General features: G+C 39.7%; 1 protein-coding gene across 3 annotated transcripts in view; it reads right to left on the reverse strand.

The window, feature by feature from the left end:
* dusp27 (dual specificity phosphatase 27) overlaps window positions 1–23,759 on the reverse strand; it is an 89,136-nt gene that overhangs the window by 47,956 nt on the left and 17,421 nt on the right. For 2 of the 3 annotated variants that reach the window (XM_057829808.1, XM_057829807.1), the window contains exons 2-8: window positions 19,149–19,261; window positions 14,190–14,328; window positions 13,928–14,097; window positions 2,748–2,926; window positions 2,527–2,680; window positions 2,114–2,204; window positions 1,957–2,026 (exon numbers count right to left, since the gene is read on the reverse strand). In XM_057829808.1, the coding sequence (XP_057685791.1) occupies window positions 1,957–2,026; window positions 2,114–2,204; window positions 2,527–2,680; window positions 2,748–2,926; window positions 13,928–14,097; window positions 14,190–14,328; window positions 19,149–19,242 (897 nt within the window). In that variant the 5' untranslated portion in view covers window positions 19,243–19,261. The remainder of the gene's footprint in view (window positions 1–1,956; window positions 2,027–2,113; window positions 2,205–2,526; window positions 2,681–2,747; window positions 2,927–13,927; window positions 14,098–14,189; window positions 14,329–19,148; window positions 19,262–23,759) is intronic. The other variant, XM_057829809.1, reaches the window with a different exon arrangement.

The raw sequence follows: 23,759 nt of genomic DNA on the forward strand, positions 1-23,759 counted from the left end.
GGATTCCCCTTCTCCGTGTCAAGCAGCCGAAAAGGACAGGTTAAATATATAAATAAATAAATAAATAAATAAATAAATAATGCTAACACTCCAACGCCTGGCAAGCCCCACAATGCAAAGCGCTACCTTTCTGCTGTGTCATTATGCTACCTGTCAATTTTTGTGTTCCATAAGGGTTCAGAGTGTGCTGAAATACAGTATATTTTTGTCAGTTAGAGGAAATTAGTGAATGTTATCTGTATTCAATACACAGTGGTATCGACAGTAATAAGCTGGAGCACACTAAATACAGTTTAAATAATTACTCCTAAATATGTATTTTACCTATATATTGTTATTATCACAATGACTCATGTCCAAGAGCAGACTGCCACCGTTGAGTAGGTTTTATTCATTTTCAAGCAAAGTAAACAGACAGTCTGAGCTGCTCTACCAGCTTTTATTTTGTTACTTCCGGTCTCCGGTCACGCGAATTTGCATATTAAGCTAAATATTTAGTTCCAACTGTTTCCAGATTTAGCATTTAGGATGTCGGATATAAATTTAAGATTTAAATTAAATATAATTTATGAATAAAAAAAAAAATAATGTTGTAAATGAGCAGAAAAAAATGACTCTAAAAAAATTCACACCACGTTTTAAACACTGTGTGGTGCTAAATGTGAGAAAATGTTGTCGTAATTTTGAGCATCTGCTGCTTTAAAAACGGCGCCCCATATGGATGGGCATGTAAAAAGCTCTCCTCATACACATTAGCTGTACAACAACTGCAGCCACTCCCCTATGACTCTCTCTAGCTGTTTACGACTTCGCCGTGTAGTAAAGCATTATTTTGCCATATTCGTGTTGACCATCTGGCAGCTACATGCTCCTCCGACGTCGGCCTCTTTGTTCGGCTGTCATTGTCCAGCTGCTTCCCCGGCGAGCTCTCCTGTCCGTAGTAGCAGGGGAACGAGCTGTAAATTGCTCTCCGCCGAGCAGTTTGCTGATCGGCGAAGACAATCGACAACCCAGCTGTCATGTGAAATGTTCCGGGCTAGTTATGTGTGATTTTCCGCTTCGAAGACTTTGAAACATCACTCTGTTCGGGTTAGCATGTTGGCTAGCTGTCACGCCTCTTGGTTTGTTTACATTCTCCGAAGCCGGGGAAGGGAAATGACATAAGCCCGGTTTAGGTGGCATAAAATATCGTTCGGGGGGTGCGACAGTAAAGGTGAAGTTGACAGTTTTGACCAGTATGAGTAATTTTACCATGTCGTCCTGAATAAATGCATTTTTATTATTTCATATTCAGTTAAGCAAAAGACTGTTATTTGTCATGACAATGCCATTTATTTAGCTATTGGGGAAAAATACTTGGATAAATATAATATCCTGTAAAAATATTGGAGTAGAGGGACTGAAATGATGACATTGTGCGGCTTTCTGCGTCCCGTTTTCCTCATTCTGAATAATTCCCCCTCAACGGGCTGACTGGTCCTTCTCAAGCCATTTATTTAGCTACTGGGGAAAAAATACTTGGATATAAAGAATATTCTGTAAAAATATTGTAGTAGAGAGACTGAAACAATGACATTTTGCGGCTCTCTTCGTCGCGTTTTCCTTGTTGTGAATAATTCCCCCTCAATGGGCTGCATACTAAATCAGATGAAACTGTGACTCCGCTGAGGTCATCCATCTGTTGGGGACGCTAGAGCCCTATAATGGTAGGCGTGGCTAACCGGCAGATTATAAGACAAATTTCTCGTCATCTGCGCTTTGCTAAATTGTTGTATATAGTCGAATCGTCTCAAAATATGATTCTTTTTCACATAATAATCCTATTTGAGACTTTTTTTCTCCTGTCGTACACACTTTAAGTAAATGAGTGGAATTAGTACATTTTCTTTAAGTCTGTATAGTTTGAGTACATTTACCACCAATGACAAGCAAAACGTTGGACAGAGCATGTGTTACCTTCAAAAGCAGCGAGTCAATGCCAATAATGCGCGGTTTTGGAATAGGTGGCAAGAAGTAGTCTTTCACTCTGTATGGTAAAGCAGTAGGATGCAATATTTCAGTGAAAAGCAGACTCAGATTTTGATTTCACATGAAAAGGAAGGCAAATCCACACCTGACACATTGTGGCGAGAGACGCATGGCGATGGCCAGCAGCGCCACGATGCTGATGCTCGTCACCAGAATCAGAACCAGCAGTTTGTCTGCTTCAGGAAAGAATTTTAAAAATTTGAACAAAAAAAAGAATAAATAAAGGTTACTGTAAAGTAAAGGTTAAAGACAAGAAACAATAAATATACAAAAACATGATGCCGTTGTTTTTTGTTTTGTGTTTTTACCCAATCAGATTTGAGCCAACGTTTTAATGTCAGCTCATCAGTCGTTCTGAGCAACAAAAGTGCTCCCCGTGATGTGTGTGCCACAGCTGCGTGCTGTACTTTTGCTTTTTTGTGTGGAATCGATACATGTCCATCCCCCACTGCCCCAACTCCACAAGCAAGGACATAAACGTCAGCGTGTTCATCGTACCTGCTGGCGCCTGGGAGGGAATGCTCATCATCAACGGCTGGCTCCAGTTGCTCCAGAGGCCGTAATTATGCGAGCGGCAGCGCACCCGTATCACGTAGTCGTCGTTGGGAAGGCCGAGCAGTTGGACTTTAGGCTCTCGCAGTGACTCTTTGAACTGCCGGTGACGTGACAAATTTATGCTGTTAACTTTTGTCCCGTTTTGTATTTCATTCCTCTTTTACCTTCCACTCATCAGGCTCGCTAACTCGTCTGTATTTCAGCTCGTGCACCAGCGTGATCCAGCCGTACTGGAGGTCCACAGGTCTCGGGTAGGACCAAGACAGCAACACGTCGTGACCCATTTCGTCCCCGCCGGCCTCCATCAGTTCATACGTTAGGTTGATGGGTGCTTCGGTCTTAACTGTAAGAGAAGCCATAAAACATAACATCTGAACGTTTGCTTTGGACTCTGATCATGATTGGTTACAACATAACCATTGATGAGATAACACAGGTGAATGGAAGATGAATATGTGGTTGATATTTTACATTTTACATGTACAGTAGCAGAAAGAGGCAAGTCTGGAAATATAGCAATCAGAGACAGAAGACATGGCGAGCTGAACTAAATTAACATTTTCAAACACACAGTGCTTCTTTATGGTGTCTACATGACTGCAATGTACAGAAAAATAATTTAACCCTCTCAGGGACAGTGGACGTCTATTCAAAAGATATCGTAAGCTTAACTCACACACTGCCAGCACAGGTCACAGGCAAGGGCGTAGGTTTGGTCTTAATATTGGTAGGGACGATATAACAGCATAACCTGCATGAACACTTTTTGCTGGGGACGGGACATTAATAAGACCAAACATATTATAACATCTTATCATTTTTGTTAAATCTAGTCAAATAATTTTCTCTATCTTTTTTTGAGTGTTAAAGGCTAGTTAACAGATTAATACTTCAGATTCTTCCACTTACTTACTTAAATATTACTATTGAGCCAATACATCTAAAAGTTTGTCATTTTTCACCTAAATCAAGAAAAAAATTCTTTCAAATCATGTTTTGAAAAATATTCTTGAATTGAGAACATTTCTGACAAACAAGTTTTTAAGATTGAATATACAAACTTTAAGTTTTAAGCTTATTTTCAGCTAGCTGTTTTTCTTATTTCAAGAAATCTCATTGAGTAGAATCGACTAGAAGCAATGTAGCAGTAGCAAAATTAGTGGAGTGTTCCCCACCTCCACAACATTGATGTCTTGTTACATTACTTACAGTGGCTGCTGCTGGCGGAAAATAACTTTTAATATCCCTCGTCTTTGAAGAGTGGCGGGGGAGGCGGCATATTGTATTTCTGTCTGGCTTTGAATGGGTGTGTGTGTGTGTGTGTGTGTGTGTGTGTGTGTGGGTGGGGGGTTTCAAGTCCTCAGCCAATCAAAGGTGCGTTTGAGGGGAAAAAATGGACTGGCACATTCAGCGAGTGAAAAGGGGTCAGTGTAAGTCTGAACATAATGAAAGTACTGTAATTCACTTAATAATGGTAGCATCAATTCTATCCTTACAACATATAGGAAGACAATCTAAATGACCTATATAACTGAATTCATTATATAATTCAAATAAGGTTGCTTAAAAGTTGGTGGGGATAATTTGAGCATCCTGAAAAGTTGGTAGTGTTATGTCCCTACCGTCCTTATGCAAACCTACGCCCTTGGTCACAGTGGCATGTGTTTTGGTAGTTCATAAAAGAGGGAAATTGATATTGAAAACATCTATTTCTTTAATCATTATTGTAAAATATTTTAAAAGCCCAATGCAAAAATTATAATATTATGGTATTAAAATTTAACTGTTAAAATTCCCCTGGAAATGTTTTTTTCTTTAGTCAAAACTACTGAAATGCAAAGAAAACCTTTTTGGTCAGTTATTTCTATAACACATACATACACTGATTTTCAATCAAAATTGTATTTTTTCAATGATTTGCAAAATAAAAGTTAACAAAAACAGATATAACCCAAACCCCCACCTCCTAATTTTTATTTTCCCTCATTTCCTCACATATTAAATGCCAAATCTCAATTTTAACTACTTAAGAACATAGGATGTATATTAAAAGTGAAGATAATGTAAACATTTACTTTTTGTCGTGTTTTTTTAGTTACAAAGATATAAGTAACATACATTCAGAAAAATAAGTACAAATGACTTATATTACGCAGAGTGAAATGGAATATATTTTGAGGATCGCGCAAACATTGACTTTTTAAATCATACGGAAGTGAATAAGTAGCCTAACATAAATGAACAAATATAAGTCCAAAGTGCACATTGACAGCTAAGATGTCCCCAACAGAGCAAATAAAACTAAATATGATAAATAAGCCACTTTAACTCTTTCCTTGCTTTTAAAGATGATTTGATCCATTTTCTGTTGGATTGCCCTTTTTTTTGTTGTTGTTGTTGTTTTTTTGCTGTTTCAGAAAACATGCACATTTGAACCAATCAGAGCTAACTATCGCTGCTGATCACATGTCAGTATGTCAGCCAATTGAATGGATAAATGAGTCCAGGCATTTTGTTTTGCTGCGTGCATTCGCACATTGACATGACTCATCAACGTCAGACTCAGAAAACTGCAGCAGCTGGGGAAACCTCCATGCCGTCCGTGGAATAAATACAGTGCCTTGCAAAAGTATTCGGCCCCCTCGAATCTTGCAACCTTTCGCCACATTTCAGGCTTCAAACATAAAGATATAAAATTGAATTTTTTTGTCAAGAATCAACAACAAGTGGGACACAATCGTGAAGTGGAACAAATTTATTGGATAATTTAAACTTTTTTAACAAATAAAAAACTGAAAAGTGGGGCGTGCAATATTATTCGGCCCCTTTACTTTCAGTGCAGCAAACTCACTCCAGAAGTTCAGTGAGGATCTCTGAATGATCCAATGTTGTCCTAAATGACCGATGATGATAAATAGAATCCACCTGTGTGTAATCAAGTCTCCGTATAAATGCACCTGCTCTGTGATAGTCTCAGGGTTCTGTTTAAAGTGCAGAGAGCATTATGAAAACCAAGGAACACACCAGGCAGATCCGAGATACTGTTGTGGAGAAGTTTAAAGCTGGATTTGGATACAAAAAGATTTCCCAAGCTTTAAACATCTCAAGGAGCACTGTGCAAGCCATCATATTGAAATGGAAGGAGCATCAGACCACTGCAAATCTACCAAGACCCGGCAGTTCTTCCAAACTTTCTTCTCAAACAAGGAGAAAACTGATCAGAGATGCAGCCAAGAGGCCCATGATCACTCTGGATGAACCGCAGAGATCTACAGCTGAGGTGGGAGAGTCTGTCCATAGGACAACACTGCACAAATCTGGCCTTTATGGAAGAGTGGCAAGAAGAAAGCCATTTCTCAAAGATATCCATAAAAAGTCTTGTTTAAAGTTTGCCACAAGCCACCTGGGAGACACACCAAACATGTGGAAGAAGGTGCTCTGGTCAGATGAAACCAAAATTGAACTTTTTGGCCACAATGCAAAACGATATGTTTGGCGTAAAAGCAACACAGCTCATCACCCTGAACACACCATCCCCACTGTCAAACATGGTGGTGGCAGCATCATGGTTTGGGCCTGCTTTTCTTCAGCAGGGACAGGGAAGATGGTTAAAATTGACGGGAAGATGGATGCAGCCAAATACAGGAACATTCTGGAAGAAAACCTGTTGGTATCTGCACAAGACCTGAGACTGGGACGGAGGTTTATCTTCCAACAGGACAATGATCCAAAACATAAAGCCAAATCTACAATGGAATGGTTCAAAAATAAACGTATCCAGGTGTTAGAATGGCCAAGTCAAAGTCCAGACCTGAATCCAATCGAGAATCTGTGGAAAGAGCTGAAGACTGCTGTTCACAAACACTCTCCATCCAACCTCACTGAGCTCGAGCTGTTTTGCAAGGAAGAATGGGCAAGAATGTCAGTCTCTCGATGTGCAAAACTGATAGAAACATACCCCAAGCGACTTGCAGCTGTAATTGGAGCAAAAGGTGGCGCTACAAAGTATTAACGCAAGGGGGCCGAATAATATTGCACGCCCCACTTTTCAGTTTTTTATTTGTTAAAAAAGTTTAAATTATCCAATAAATGTTGTTCCACTTCACGATTGTGTCCCACTTGTTGTTGATTCTTGACAAAAAATTAAAATTTTATATCTTTATGTTTGAAGCCTGAAATGTGGCGAAAGGTTGCAAGGTTCAAGGGGGCCGAATACTTTTGCAAGGCACTGAAAATATCGGTGCTACACATGCACTTTATTATAGTTCTTGTTAACACTTGTGTATGTAAATCTGATGCTGTTAGATTGTTTTCTTCTTGGAGATGAAATGCATGTGTGGCAGCTTAGCATTTCTTTTTTTTTTTACATTGCGTTTTGACAGTTGCCGTCATATTTTCGGAATCAAAGCACCATGTACAGCGTTCCTGACCGTTCTGGTCCACTTTCACCCCTGCGTATAGGACAATTTTGAAATTTGGCCAAATTGGGGGTATCAGAGCGGAACATCAAGTCACCTGAGTGTTTTCCGCCACATATATTTCAATACTCATGGTTTTTTTTAAATAATGTGCTTTTTTTGCTTGAATTTTTCAAGTTATTACCATTCAATATTTTTCCCCCAAAATGTATCCTTCCAATAATTATTTATTTTATTTAAAATGATATAGGCCTACTGTATATAAATATACTAGTACATACTGTATATTAACTGTCCATCGCAAAATACGTGCAGGCAACAAACACTTTTTTTTTTTTTCCTAACCTGTCCTGTTCAGCTGCCTTTACACGGAGAATGAGAATCTGACCCCCGGTAATACACCAGGCGCATCTACGGTGCGTCAGCGTTGCCAGCGCATCGACACACCGCTGATGCTCGCCCTCAATTTTCACAGGATACGTTTTACGAGTTTTACGAGCAAAGCGTCTGAGGAGCGGCTCGATCCGTTCACGCGAGGTGTGCAAGATCGCGTGATGCTAGCGGGTATTTAAAGATAACAATACAACAACCATTTGCCTTGCAGACCCCACATATTGGTGAGCTTTCTTTCTGAAATAAAGAAGAAAAAAGAAGTCCTGTGCTTAAGAGAAAAACAATTGCAACTAGAAACTGCAATTTCGGGAGAAATTACACCTTGGTCTTTCCTCTGTGGAGATACAAATCTTAGCCCCACTCAGGTCTATCAATAGAATGGACCATAATGCCAGTCAATGGCACTAAACAAAGTAAAAGCCATTAGAAAAGATTGGGAGAATTGGACATCCATGGCCGTCAATGGCGGCACCCTTCATAAGCGTCATTGGAATTGGAGAAGTTTGGGGGACACGTCCTATTGATATCTGGTCATTTTTTGTTGATTTGGGGGGAAAAAAAATTCCCATTGAAAATGAATGGGAAAAATTTTGGAGGTCCATGGACGTCAATGGTATCAACTTACATAAGCGTCAATGGAATCCAAGTACATTGGCATCAATCGAATGAAAAAACATGAAGAAATGCCATTGGAAATGAATGGGAAGTTTGGACGTCCGTGGACGTCAATGGCATCACCCTCCATAAGAGGCAATGCAATCGGGGACATTTGGGGGACACGTCCTATTGATATCTAGTCATTTTCTGTTGATTTGGGGAAAAAAAAAAATTCCCATTGAAAATGAATGGGAAAATTTTTGGACGTCCATGGACGTCAATGGTATCAACTTACATAAGCGTCAATGGAATCCAAGTACATTGGCATCAATAGAATGAACAAACATGAAGAAATGCCATTGGGATTTAATGGGAAGTTTGGACGTCCATGAACGTCAATGGCATCACCCTCCATAAGCGGCAATGCAATCGGGGACATTTGGGGGACACGTCCTAATGATATCCAGTCATTTTCTGTTGATTTGGGGGAAAAAAAAAAAATTCCCATTGAAAATGAATGGGAAAAATTTTGGACGTCCATGGACGTCAGTGGTATCAACTTACATAAGCGTCAATGGAATCCAAGTACATTGGCATCAATAGAATGAACAAACATGAAGAAATGCCATTGGAAATGAATGGAAATTTTGGACGTCCATGGACGTCAGTGGCATCACCCTCCATAAGCGGCAATGCAATCGGGGACATTTGGGGGACACGTGCTAATGATATCTAGTCATTTTTTGTTGATTTGGGGAAAAAAAAAAAAAATTCCCATTGAAAATGAATGGGAAAAATTTTGGACGTCCATGGACGTCAATGGTATCAACTTACATAGGCGTCAATGGAATCCAAGTACATTGGCATCAATAGAATGAACAAACATGAAGAAATGCCATTGGAAATGAATGGGAAGTTTGGACGTCCATGAACGTCAATGGCATCACCCTCCATAAGCGTAAATGGAATTAGGGACGTTTGGGGTATACGTCCTATTAATATCTGGTCATTTTCTGTTGATTTGGGGAAATTTAGTTTTTTCCCCATTGAAAATGAATGGGAAAATTTTTGGACGTCCATGGACGTCAATGGCAGCACCCCCTATAAGCGTCAATGGAGTTCGGAACGTTTGGGGGAGACGTACTATTGATAACTGTTCATTTTCTGATGATTTGGGGAAATGTAGTTTTTTCCCCATTGAAAATGAATGGGAAAATTTTGGACGTCCATGGCAGCACCCCCCATAAGCGTCAATGGAGTTGGGGACGTTTGGGGTATACGTCCTATTAATATCTGGTCATTTTCTGTTGATTTGGGGAAATTTAGTTTTTTCCCCATTGAAAATGAATGGGAAAATTTTTGGACGTCCATGGACGTCAATGGCAGCACCCCCTATAAGCGTCAATGGAGTTCGGAACGTTTGGGGGAGACGTACTATTGATAACTGGTCATTTTCTGTTGATTTGGGGAAATTTAGTTTTTTCCCCATTGAAAATGAATGGGAAAAATTTTGGACGTCCATGGCCGTCAATGGCATCGACATCCATATAGTCAAATGAATCCAAGTATATTGGCATCAATAGATTCGACATGCATGGCCGTCAATGGCATCAATGCAATGTAAAGTCCATTGGAAATACTATAGAAAGTGAATGGGAACTATTCCCATTGGAAATGAATGGGATAGTTTTTGGCAAATATCCGGAGAACCGTAAATTTTTTCCAAATTCTGTATACAATCTTTATGCCCCCCACCGTCCCGGAATTTTTGATGTCCAAATTATGTGATTTGGTCAAAAATTGTAGGACAAGTAGCGTTTTGAAAAAGTTGTAAAAAATCGGAAAATCGCCGTTTACGGGCGAACGAAAAATTTTTCGGGGTCGTTTGAAAAATTCCCATCGTCGCGCGAAAATTCCGGTCGTGTCGATACTTGAACGGTGCCGATCGGTGGGACGGTTCGGGCTGCGCGGCGCGCCGAAAAAACGCGGAGAAACCATTGCATAATAATAATAATAATAAAGTTGTAGAATAACATAACCTTGTTCTTTCCTTTGGAAAGACCAAGGTAATAAAGTTGTAGAATATCAATACCTTGTTCTTTCCTTCGGAAAGACCAAGGTAATGACAAAGATTTTCACCCGTATTTTACAAATAAAATGCCTCAATGAATCTTTTTTCTTCTTCTTATGAACGGTTTTAAAAAGCTTTATTGATGAATTTTAAAATTAACGCGCCACAGAGAAATTAATAAAAATTAATTGCCTATTATTTTGAAACCCGACCGGATCCACCGTATTTTTACAGGAGTGACTTCCGGTCTGCCCGATCCTACCTCGTAGTATTGACGGAGGCGGCTTGTGTCTCGCGACAAATATTAAACTCTGCCGTTCGTTTCGGGCGCGTTACGTTTAACCACGTCTGGTGTCACACACAGCTGCTCTACAACTGGTGTGCACTCGCTGCTTGACTTTAACTGCCACGCTTCACTGCTTTTACTCGCCTGGTGTATTCCAGCCTTGAGTGTCCTATTGCTCTGAACAGTTTTAATGTATCACATGGGAGTATGATATACTCCTATTGTGATGATTATTCATTGTATTTCGTTTATTAGGAGAAAGCAGCGAGCAGGAAGAGGGTACGGTTATTGTTCGCAAAAAGGCACTTGGACACTCCACAGTAGTTTTGCAAAATATTTTGTGGACAAATGAAAGCAAATTGTTTGGGAGTAACACACAAAGTCATGTGCGGAGGAAAATGGAATAGTTCACCAACATCAACACCTCATCCCAACTGTGAAGCATGGTGGAGGGGGCATCATGATTTGGGGCTGTTTTTCCTACCTCAGGGCCTGGACAACTTGCAATCATTAATGGAAGAATGAATTCAAAAGTTTATCAAGATGTTTTGCAGGAAAACCTGAGGCTGTCTGTCAGACAATTGAAGCTAAAAAGAGGATGGATGCTGACAAGACAATAACCCAAAACACAGAAGAAAATCAACTTCAGAATGGTTTAAGAAAAACAAAATACACATTCTGGAGTGGCCAAGTCAAAGTCCAGACTTAAACCCCATTGAGATGCTGTGGCATGACCTAAAGACAACGATTCATGCCAGACATCCCAGGAATCTGACTGAACTACAGCAGTTTGTAGTGAAGAATGGGCCAAGATTAGTCCTTATCGATGTTCCAGACTGATCTGCAGCTAGAGGAAGCGTCTGGTTAAAGTTATTGCTGCCAAAGGGGGGGGGGGCACAAAATATTAAATGCGATGGTTCACTGCTTCTTTCTTTCTTTCTTTCTTTCTTTCTTTCTTTCTTTCTTTCTTTCTTTCTTTCTTTCCTTTTCAGGTGTGACAGATACAAACGTACAGCATTCATTTGTGTTTACATTCAGTTCAACCCGAAAAGAAAAGGGCTGACGGGAGAAGCCGAAGCTAATTGAATCCCGCCCCCAGTATACCATAGGACGCAGAATTATCGAATAACAATTTTGACATTTCAGAATGTGTGATGATTACAAGGTGTTTTTTTTGTTTGTTTTTTTCCCCTCCCCTTGATTTACCATCTTCCCAATAGTCATTGTCGATCGCAGCGATTAGTTCTTTATGTTGATTAGATCCAGTAGATTAGTTCATTATGCAGTGTGAGGTTGCTTCATTCTGTTGATACGATCCAGGCGTTGTCCAGGTTCCGGTCGCATTGTAGAGAAGATCCTGTCCAGGGCACTCAGTGACCAATTGACCAGTTCCAAGTCAATACAGAATGGCACAATACTACTATCAACAGTCAACTGTCTGTACGCTTACAAAGTCAAATGATAATCTCATTCATTCATTCATTTTCCATGCCGCTTTTCCTCACGAGGGTCGCGGAGGTGCTGGAGCCTATCCCAGCCAACTACGGGCAGTAGGCAGGGGACACCCTGAACTGGCTGCCAGCCAATCGCAGGGCACAAGGAGACATACAACCATTCACGCACACACTCATACCTACGGACAATTTAGAGTGTTCAATCAGCCTACCATGCATGGGATGTGGGAGGAAACCGGAGTTCCCAGAGGAAAACCCACGCAGGCACGGGGAGAACATGCAAACTCCACACAGGAAGGCCGAAGCCCGGGATTGAACCCTTGATCTCAGAACTGTGAGGCAGATGTGCTAACTACTAAGCCACCGTGCCGCCCAAATGATAATCTGTCCTTGTGAAAGATGTCTGGTTGAGTCTTGTTTGCATTAGCTTTGGGTTCTTTTCATTATTATTTGTTTCCCTCCTTTGTTTTGGGTACAGGTTTGACGTGTCACCCAAACATTATTCTCCTTTTGTACAGTTCTTATCATGACCAAAAGTTAGATTGATTCAGTAACATGCGTCGTAATTATAGTCGACTGTGTGATTAGAGGATGCAGCCCTAATGTATACATTGTGCTAGTGAACTCTTCAATGTGTGAATTTTTGTTTGGGTTTAACAAATCAATGTTCCCCCCTTCTGTCATTGTTTGCATACTATTCTCATTAAAATATGAAAACCTTTAAATGATTGGGTGGTTTTAGTTAAAGAAGACACTGTTGTTTCATCTGTGTGTTTTTGACAAAGATCAGATTACATTTGATGGTGAATTTACGCAGAAATGTGAGAAATTCCAAAAGGTTCAGATACTTTTTCATGCCACTGTATATGCTGCCAATGGGCATGACACTTGAAAAGCCATGTTTTTTTTTGTTTTTTTTTGGATTGTACCTGCTTGATGATAAAACAAAACTAATTTGAAATGCGAGTAGTTTAATGTGATTTTGATGAATTTGATCATGACACAGACAAGTTTAGATGCATTTCATTCATAGATGTAGAGATCGATCGGCATCCCGATCGATCGGGTCCGATCACATCATTTTCAAAGTATCGGAATCGGCAAAAAAATATCGGACATGCCTTTTTGAAATATATATATATATATATATATATATATATTTTTTTTTTATGAAATCGTTTTCTAATTGTATTTAACGTTACAGACATAATATGTTACACTTTTCCAGAGTCTTTAGTTTAGGCTTAAGGTAGGGTCATCAAATTTATCCCGATAACGGCGGTAATTAATTTTTTAAAAAATGTATCACGTTGAAATATTTAACACAATTAATGAATGCGCTGCATGACCCACTCACGCATTGTCGCGCTCAATCTGTAATGGCGCCGTTTTACCTATAAAGAGAGCTAAAAGGCAGCATAAAATGAGTAGAGTGAATTTTGGCAGCCTTTGGTGCCTTGTTTTAAATGGCTTAAGCCTTACAATCCCTCTCCCTACGATTAGAAATATCGTGGGAAGCAATGAGGGGAAGCAAGGTAGTAATTGATCTTTTTCTTAACACCCTATTTTATTTCCCAATGCAGAGAAGATATATCAATTGGTAGCACTAAGCACAGTCATGGTTGCACTTCCCATCATGCATTTGGGCATGGCTACAGTATCATTTACTGAAAGCTCAACAAATACACTAGATGGCAATATTTAGTCACAATATACAAAGTCACATTTATCCTTTAAGAATTACAAGTCTTTCTATCCGTGGATCCCTCTCACAGAAAGAATGTTAATAATGTAAATGCCATCTTGAGGATTTATTGTCATAATAAACAAATACAGTACATATGTACTGTATGTTGAATGTATATATTCGTCCGAGTTTTTATTCATTTTTTTTTCTTAATGCATTGCCAAAATGTATATGATCGGGAAAAATTATCGGGAATGATTGGAATTGAATCGGGAGCAAAAAAAAGCAATCGGATCGGGAAATATTGGGATCGGCAGACACTCAAACTAAAACGATCGGGATCGGATCAGGAGCAAAAAAACATGATCGGAACAACCATATAAATATGACAACATCGAGTAATAAAGTTTTGAAATCATTTGACTGCAATGCACTTACCAATGTCGGCCACATCAAAGCAGTGTTCTGGTGAAGTAAAGTTTTGACGTGCCGTGACAGCCTTGACCTTCATGCAGTAGATGTTCCATACGAATGTGTGGCTGGCGTCAAAATGGCAACTGTTGACACCAGCACTCTTATAGTCCGGGCACTCTCCTTTAGGCTCCTTGCTGTGTGAAACCAACAAAAATGGATCACTTTCAACAAATATGGACACTTGTTTTTCTTTCTCTATTTAGAAAGATAGTAAGCGTGTCTCTACTCTATGGAATAGGTGAGCACGTAGTTGACCTCCTCCCCTTCCGTCAGGTTGGCGAGCGGATGCCACCAGCAGGTGAACACCACCATGTTGGGCGAGCGGCAGTAATAGATGAGAGGCCTGGTTGTCAAGGCAACCCCACCTGCAGGCAGGAAATCTTTAGGTTAGACCAACACAAGAGTACACCGTATGTACCAATGCACATTAACATTCATATTCAGCTACGAAACCTGCATTTGCTCTTGTTGAATAACCTGTACACACGCTTGCACTGTTGACATGTATCATCAAACACCCGTAAAGACAGACGGCCCACTAAGCAAAATTGACGGCCAACCGCAGGAGGTAGCAACATGGTGGCTGCCATGCCGATAAGGAAAAATAACCATCAGAGAGTCAAGCAAGCGGAAAGTTCTGAGTGTAATGAAATGTTGCATTTATGTTAGGGGTGTAACGGTACACAAAAATCTCGGTTCGGTACGTACCTCGGTTTGGAGGTCACGGTTCGGTTCATTTTCGGTACAGTAAGAAAACAAAATGCCAAAATATAAATGTGCTAGTTGTTTGTTACACACTTTTGTGCTTTCAACAATAGGAACAGTAACCTATACAAAGCTAGAATTCTGCTCAAAAACTCGCGGGTATTCAAAGATAACAATTTGCCTTTCAGACCCCGCGTATTGGTCAGCTTTCTTTCTGAAAGAAAGAAGAAAAAAGAAGTCCTGTGCTAAAATAAAACCAATCCCCATGACAAAGATTTTAACATGTATTTTACAAATGAAATGCCTCAATGATTTTTTTTTCTTATGAACGGTTTTCAAAAGATTTATTGGTGGATTTTCTCAAGTTAAAGCGCCACACAGAAATTAATAAATTTAATTGTGTAAGCAGGATCTGTGTATTATTCTTATTCTTTAATTACAGGTGTTTTAGCTCATTTCAATTTATTATATTTAAATGGGCTATTATTCATTTTATTATGTGTTTGTTACAAATGTGATGTAGTATTCATTTATATTGTATATTTTATGTGTATAACTTTAGTTCCTATGTGAACATTAGTTCCTACTTGTTTTGTTGTGGTAGGAGGGTTTTGTATTGAACACGGGCCAGTGTTCGTTATTATTATATCAGAGAAGACAACTGTAAATCAACAAAGACAACTCAACTGTGCCCCGATCTACCATTCAAGAGATCTGATGGACTCAAAAAGTGGGTTACGATTGCATATTAGTTTGAAAATCGAGCGGACCAACGTATTTTACACGAGTGACTTCCGGTCTGCCTGGTCTGCTAGCTAGTAGTATTGGTGCAGGGGGGGCGCGTCTTGCGTCAAATAACAAACTCTGCCGCTCTTTTAGCGTGCATCGCGTTGAGCCGCTTCTGGGAGTTGTCTAACACGCGGCCGCACTGCGACTGGTGTGCATTGGCTAATCGACTTTAACGGCCGCGTTTCACTGCGTTCTCGCGGAGGCAACATTGTTGCGCTGTTGACGTTTCTTACTGTCCTACCGTGTTGGTCCTCATTATAGTAGAGAAGACGGAGTAAATATAATCTACACAAAGAAACTGTAACCGATCAACTCACAGCCTCAAAAAGTAAGGGTTACATTACGTCAGAAACTCGTTCGGTACGCCTCCGTTCCAAACCTAGCACTAAGTACCGAAATGGTTCAATACGAATACATGTACCGTTACACCCTTAATTTATGTGCATTAACTCTTGCCTATTAAAGTCAAAATAGATTGGATGGTGATCATCATCAAATGTGGGCTCCGAGTTAATTTGTGGTGTGACTGGGGTACGTACGTATCCATCCCAATACCTGTCACTATTACAACTTTTTTTGGGATATTTTTTAATGCTGGTTGAATAAATTACTACTTGATAAGCTCAGCATTTTTCAAGTGCTATTTTGTTAAAAATAAATAAATAAAAGTATTAGACTATTAGTAAGCATGAGAACATTTAAATTATTATCAATAAATTAAAATATATTTCATTCATTAATTCAATTGGCTGCTTTATTTACAGTAAAAATGGATTCAAAATATTTTCAACGTAAACACTTTTTTGGGCTGCAGCTATCGATTATTTTAGTAGTCGATTCAACGATGGACTAGTTTGTCGAATAATCAAGTAATCGGGTAAGTAACATGAAAAATTAAAATACCTGAGTTGAGCCTCAACCAGTATAAAAAAACTATTAAATAAGGATCTATGCACAACAAAACAACAATTGGCTAAGCAAAAGTCCGCTAGCTTAAATGCTATCAAACGTTAACTTTTTTTTTTTTAACAATGCTCTTAACAAATGGTTCAGACACATATTCCCACAAAAAAAAAGCCTAAATATACCCATAAACTAAATTACGAATTCATTAAAAAAAACATTAGTGCAAACAAAAGCTTAGCTTATGTTGGTCTTAACATGGAGCAGCTGGATTCAGCCATGTGAAATGAGGCAGATTAGAGGGCAGTGTATCCAGTCAAATCAATAAAACTGATTGCAAACACTTTCAAAATAAACCATGACAACGCCACAATAATTAAACGAATACTCTAAGCAGCAAAATTTAATTCAATTTTTTTTTTTCTGATCGAATACTCGAGTTAATCGATTAATTGTTGCAGCACTAACACTTTTACATGTCAGAGTGTAGACATTTGACATTTATTTTTTTAGTGATACTTTTTTTGTAATACATACTGTAAATATGTAGAAAGAGGCGTTATTAGACTTTTATTAAATATGCTATTGCTCCAACTAAGTCCAACTGTCCCCCTTACTTGCAGACGCTCGAAGGGCCCCATGCTGCTTGTTGCCTGGGGCACCCGGGGACCCTTGCTACGCCTCTGTCTAGAGCATAACTGTATTACACTAATCAAACACAAAAGTAAAACAATTAGAGATGTCCCAATCCGATATTTGGATCGGATCGAACGCCGATGTGGGCAAAAAAATGCGCATCGGTATCGGATCGGCCGACATGGAAAAATTCCGACTTCCGATCCAGTTTTTTGAAAGTCCGCACCAATTTACATAATCCATTCCAGTTTTTGCTTTGGTTTCCCTAAATTCCGGTCCGCATTTTACGGCACACCTTCAACACACTAAATTACCGTCTCCCAATTTACCGAGAGACTTTATCGGTAAAAATGTCAGCTGTGTGGGATCATGTCACCTTAAAAGACGACAAAGACGAAGAGGCAGAGTGCAACATATGCCACAATAAAGTCAAGCGTGGACGACAAAGACGAAGAGGCAGAGTGCAACATATGCCACAATAAAGTCAAGTGTGGTGGTAAAGCTGTAAGAAGTTTTAATACAACCATCCTAATCAAGCATTTAGCGAAATACCACCACAAACAATATGAGCAGTATGTTAAGAAAACCGAAGACAAAAAGAAAGGTCCTACGCAACTAACACTGGCAGAAACTTTTGCTATGCATGACAAACTGGCACTCGACAGTCCCAAAGCCCAGGGAATAACAAGAGTCATTGCCGAAGAATTCATTCTGGATGACGAGCCATTATCTCTCGTGAGTAAAGACGCACCATCCAACACTTAGAACCACGGTACAACATGCCCAGCCGTCATTACATCCTTGAGCGATTCGGCCATGGAAGATTCGAGAACGATTCACACCCAAATTCCGATTGTTGAAATATGTCAAGTAAAGCGGAACTAATACACAGCGCGGTCTTTGGGACGCAATGAGAAACGGACCGCATTGCGTCCCGAGAGTAAACATCATGCTTGTCACCCGGGTAATGTCAATCCTCAACTCACGGCTTTAGCTCAACTCATGCCGCTGGATAAAAAACACAAGAATACCTGACTGCTGCTGACAGAAGCTACAAACTACGTCAACATCGTTTTACTGTAGATAATAGATATCATATGTATATCGAACTAGATGCAAGATGACAGACTCGACTGCGTTAGCAACATTGAAGTATGGAAAACTTGATGCGTTAGTAAACAGCCGCCATCTTAAAGCAGGAGTCTTCCCTAGTAGGCTGTTGTGAACCTTCCAAGCGAACCTAATTAACTTTTTATCTAAAATACTCCTAAATCGGCAAAATCTTGACTTGAATCTATCTTCAAAACAGTTTTAAAACTTTCACATGTCGAAAGTAGACAGAAGGGAAATTATGGAATAACGGGAGCAATTTTAACAACTTTAACTGTTGATTCACAAAATTAAATGAATTAAATGTAGTTTAAAGCTGCTGATACAGAATGAGGACTTGAGTGTTTTATTTACTGTTTTAAAATGTTAACTTGATACTGAAATAGTTGTTTATTTAAACCTGAGAGGCTTTTTATACAATTTTTGTAACTAATGTACGAAACATTAAAAGCATCTAATAGCTTGGGGGGGTTTGTGGGATTTTCCACTGAGGTTGTTTGTGTGTTTTACTTTTTTAAGACAGTTTACAATATTATTTGCACGTTTTACTGACTGACTATGCCATTTCTGTTTGTTATTTATAATGTTTTGTGTTTGTCACTTAATAAACAGGTCAGTTTCTTGTTACCAACCGTTGTGTGTTATTCAAACTCACCTAATTCAGCTGGCTAGTTCGTATCAAGAGTACTAAAACCCTTTTCAACATGAGTGTGACAACTAAGTAAGGAGGCTAAATAACTTTAAACTTTAACACATGCTCAGATAGGCAGGTATCGGTATCGGCCAGTATCGGTATCGGATCGGAAGTGCAAAACAATAACGGTATCGGATCGGAAGAGCAAAAACCTGGATCGGGACATCCCTAAAAACAATAAAATATTGCGTAAAAAAACTCAAAACAATTATTACATTGTTAAAAATAGTCTGAAAAATACGGTAATGCTCCATTTTTCTGCATATCGACACTACCTACTCATCTCCTCTGTGACCAACCAAGTAGCCTGTTGACTTAGACAAACACAAAGGTCCCACAGGCTCTCACCTGCCGCTTGTCTTTCCTCAAATTGGCTGTCCAGTCGTAGTCTTGTGTTGCAGCCAACTGATGCGATAAGCAGGCAGAGCAGCAGCCCCAGCATCCCGCTATCGTTGCTCAATCTGTCAACAAAAACAAATAGACTTCTCAGAGCTCTGTGGGAAAGTTGGCTGATGGCAACGGGTGCTTCCCCCAGTCATGAGACATATCACAAGGATGAACACCCCCCCCTCACCCCCCCACCCTTGTCGTTTTCTGGTTGCAGATATCAAATCACTGTATTTACTGCATTGACGTAAGCTCCAAATTGGATCTGAGCAGTTGAAAACAACTTTTTAAACTAGAAAAAGGTTGCTTTACTCTCCATTGGGTCACTTCATGTTAATTTTGGGGCATTTTCAGGTGACTTCCTTGTCAACTCATTGCCTGCCATTGATGGCACTAGATTTCCAATCCATTTTGACTGGCAGGGGTGAACGAACATTCGTCTAGCGCTGCCAATGGCACTGAAATATTTGTATTTAAAGCAGTGTTGATTTGTTTTCGATGACGACAACTAAAATATTTCGTTAATTAACATTTTTTTCATTACGACGAGATGACAACGAGCTATAAACGTGTTTTGGGAGACTAAAACATAATCAGGCGAATGCCAGTTTTTGTCTGGCAAGATGAGAACGAGACAAAAATATGCAATAGTTTCTGTCACATGTTCACAATGTGTGACGTTTATTGTGCAGTTAGCCTGCATCGTAGTAGTGTCTGGTTGTGTCACTCGTGACGTGCTGCGCCCCTCCACCCTTCCCAACTATCCAGTGTGTCATCTCCAGTCTCCATGCAAGCTTGCACACACGGTAAGATTTGTTATCTTGGCCAGAGAAAATTTGAACTGTAGCTTTAGCCTTTAAAGATCTCTGCTGAGTCAAAATCGAAAGACAGCCTACATTGCGTGAATTTTTGACGTGTCTAGAAGTTGGAATGAAGTGACTCGGTCAAAGTGCTGGGCTGTGCCGAACTAAATTTTTGCCGATCCCGATTATTTTTCATAAATAAAAGCACGCAACTTTAACATTTCGATCAATCTTGTCTTATTGTAAAACAATGAACATTACCCGCGAAACGAGACATTTAAAAAGGAAAAATTGAACATGCAGTAGTTCTCAAAAATGTAATTGAAGTTGAAATATTTCTTTAATTTCGATTGCCCAAAATGAAAATGCAGAAGCATTGTGGTTTTCAAAAAGAAAATGACAAGGTAAGTTAACGACTAAATTATTTCAGTTTTATTTTTGCATCCTAAAACATTTTAACTCTTTCATTGCCATTGACAATGATACAAGTCCAACCATGTGGCTCTTTTTATCCCCCCTCCTCAAATGAAGTGGACGTCTATCGCTGTCAATGGCAGCCAATGACTCAATGCTGGAACATTGTGAATGTGAGCCAAGCTAAACAGGTATGATCTGACAGAATTCACTCACAAATGAAAGATGGAGGCAATGACAAAATTACCACACAATGACTTCCCAAATTTACGTGACAAGACCTTCAGACAGACAACATTAAAGCAGTAATGTGAAGTAAGGTTGGCCAACCATGTTTTTGAATAATATCAATGGCTAAACAGTTTTAAGCATATTTTCGTTTTTTTTTTTTTTTTAACGCAACCCTTCCAGATTCTTTGTTTAACCCATAGCAACGCCCTTGACAACGAAAATGCTTTTCTTCGGCAATCTTCGGAAATTACGTAGCACCTAGAAGTGCGAGGGAAGTCCGCTATAGAACAGTATTGTTTGTTGCATTGCTTCTCGGTAAGATGCCACGGCGGTGTGTGGCGATGTTTTGTTCTCACTCAAACCAAAAGTTGTATGAGTGGCCAAAGGATAGCAGGGCACATAAATGGACATCTTTCGTTCGTACGAAGCGAATGAATTTCACGCCATCATCGAGTAGTGTTCTCTGCTGCAAACACTTCGAAGACGCCTGCTTCCTTAACCGCTCTGCTTACGATCAAGGATTTGCCAAAAAGTAAGTGTGATTTTTGGATAGATGACTGATGACTTTGTCAAAGCAGAGCTGCCAACTGTTGTGGAATGAACAGTATAAGCTAGCGACGTTAGCCGAAAGTTAACTCGTGGCAATCCCCGATCATAGTTGTTGTTGCGTTCGCTAGGTTAAGCGTGTTTAAATTGTGCGTCATCTACGATCTTGTCCGAAAGGTTTAATCCACTGTTAATCGGGAAAGGTGTGTGGATGGGCATATAAGCGGGTTGGCGTCGTGGTATTTCATGGTCACGTTGCAGTAAGAGACACACACCACCGGTGAGTTTGTGCACATTTATTTGTATGTGTATTATGTATTTCCACCTTCATGCTTCAAGCATTGCATTGCATTTGTACGGTTCAGCGTTTCTTTCACGGTGATCGCTTGATAGCCTTCCAACTTGTGTTTCGCGAGAGCCGCTGACAGGTGACAATTTAGCGTGTTGGCATTGATTCAATCTCGCAGAAAATCAGCGAGCGGCTCAAATCACGCAGTGAGTCATGGGAAATGTAGTCTCGGGACAACACTGAAGTGGTGCTTTGTAATATGTTTGCTTGTGTGAAAAACTACAACTACAATTAAAACCACTTCCTGCTGAGAGCTGCGCCGAGCTGTGTTCTTACTGTTAGCTCCATGTGTTAATAAAGAAACAAAGTTGTCAGCACATCGTGTGTTCGATACATTTGTAAACAAAAAGCTCATAACAAGACACTATGCACGATCCGTTTAAGAGACGCTGGAGTAGTAGGAGGCGAGGAGGAGATCAGCGAGAAGCAAAACTTCGCGGTCGAATGTGGCGGCAGTCCGCTATCATTTTATTTTCTTATTGTTGCCACAATAAAGTGGAGAAAGCCATCAACGACTCATCTCCTTCTTTCCCCCCAACGTTTTTATATTATTATTTTATATGCACGAGAGCTGCCGGATCTGCCAAAATGAACATGAAGTCTGATTATTATTTTTTTTAACAATGTAATTGTTTGAAGGGCTTTGTATGGCGGCCGTATGTATGGAGCTGCCATCGCTGTTCCCGGTGTGACGTATCACTTCCGGTTTCATCCCCTTTCAGGCTCGAACTTCGGAAACGCAATTATTTTGTCAAATATACAACATATAAATTATTTTTTCATGCTTTATTTGTTGGACAATGTTTAATTACTTTAATTGTGACCCTATTTGGCATGTTATGAAATTACTTCACATTACTGCTTTAAAGTAAGGTAATGAAAGCATTAAAATGACTAACAAGTGCTCATATTAATGACCACGAAAGTCCAAGACCAAATGCTTTGCGGGCTAATGTGGCTAACTGAGGCTAGACGCGATTCGCGGACAATATCGGTTGTATTTGTTGTGCTTGACCGAACACCGATGCCACAAAATTTGATAAAATCGCCTCTGATCGGTGCACCTTTAGTTTTTGGATCATTTTTCTTAACTTCAGCATATAATTGGCATTTGCAGTTAATGATGGAATAATAAGAAGGCAATTACAACAGCAGGAACTTGTTGATCTTTCCGTTTCAGTTTTATATGCCAAGGTTACTGTGTGACCATTTATTAGAACAGAGATGGTTTGTCTATCATCGTCAATGGCGACCAATGAGTTAAATATTGTTTTGTATACCTGCAAGGGAGCGCTATTCCCCCCAAATGCAATTATAATCCGTCAGAAATCATTTGAATAAGACATACAATTTCAATGTTGTGAGCAGTTCTGGTCCAGGTTTAACCCTAGCGAGCTGTCGGTCATCCTTTAAGGTTAGTTAGACTCCACCTGTTTTTCTGAGCATAAAAGCTTCTTACTTTAATCAGCTTCAGTAGCGCCCACTTGATGGCTGTTAGACAGTCACCAGGTTTCACAGGGATCTATGAAACTGACCCAATTGGCCAGCAGCATTTTTATACCAAAGGCCAATAAAGTCGTCACATTGTTTGTCAGATGGCCTTAAAAGTTGATCTGATAAAGGATGCAGCATCCTTTCTGGATGTCTGCTTGGTGGCGATACACGACTTCTGAATTTTTTTCAAGCCGACACCAATTAGATGAATGTCGAATCTATCTCAACGAATCCCAGTAAATGTCGTGTCAATTTACAGTGGGGCAAATAAGTATTTAGTCAACCACTAATTGTGCAAGTTCTCCCACTTGAAAATATTAGAGAGGCCTGTAATTGTCAACATTGGTGAACCTCAACCACGAGAGACAGAATGTGGTAAAAAAAAAAACAACAACAACAACAGAAAATTACATTATTTGATTTTGAAAGAATTTATTTGCAAATCATGGTGGAAAATAAGTATCTGGTCAATACCAAAAGTTCATCTCAATACTTTGTTATGTACCCTTTGTTGGCAATAACGGAGGCCAAACGTTTTCTGTAACTCTTCACAAGCTTTTCACACACTGTTGCTGGTATTTTGGCCCATTCTTCAATGCAGATCTCCTCTAGAGCAGTGATGTTTTGGGGCTGTCCTTGGGCAACACGGACTTTCAACTCCCTCCACAGATTTTCTATGGGGTTGAGATCTGGAGACTGGCTAGGCCACTCCAGGACCTTGAAGTGCTTCTTACG

Source organism: Corythoichthys intestinalis, chromosome 2 (genome assembly GCF_030265065.1).
Source record: "Corythoichthys intestinalis isolate RoL2023-P3 chromosome 2, ASM3026506v1, whole genome shotgun sequence".
Taxonomy (NCBI): domain Eukaryota; kingdom Metazoa; phylum Chordata; class Actinopteri; order Syngnathiformes; family Syngnathidae; genus Corythoichthys; species Corythoichthys intestinalis.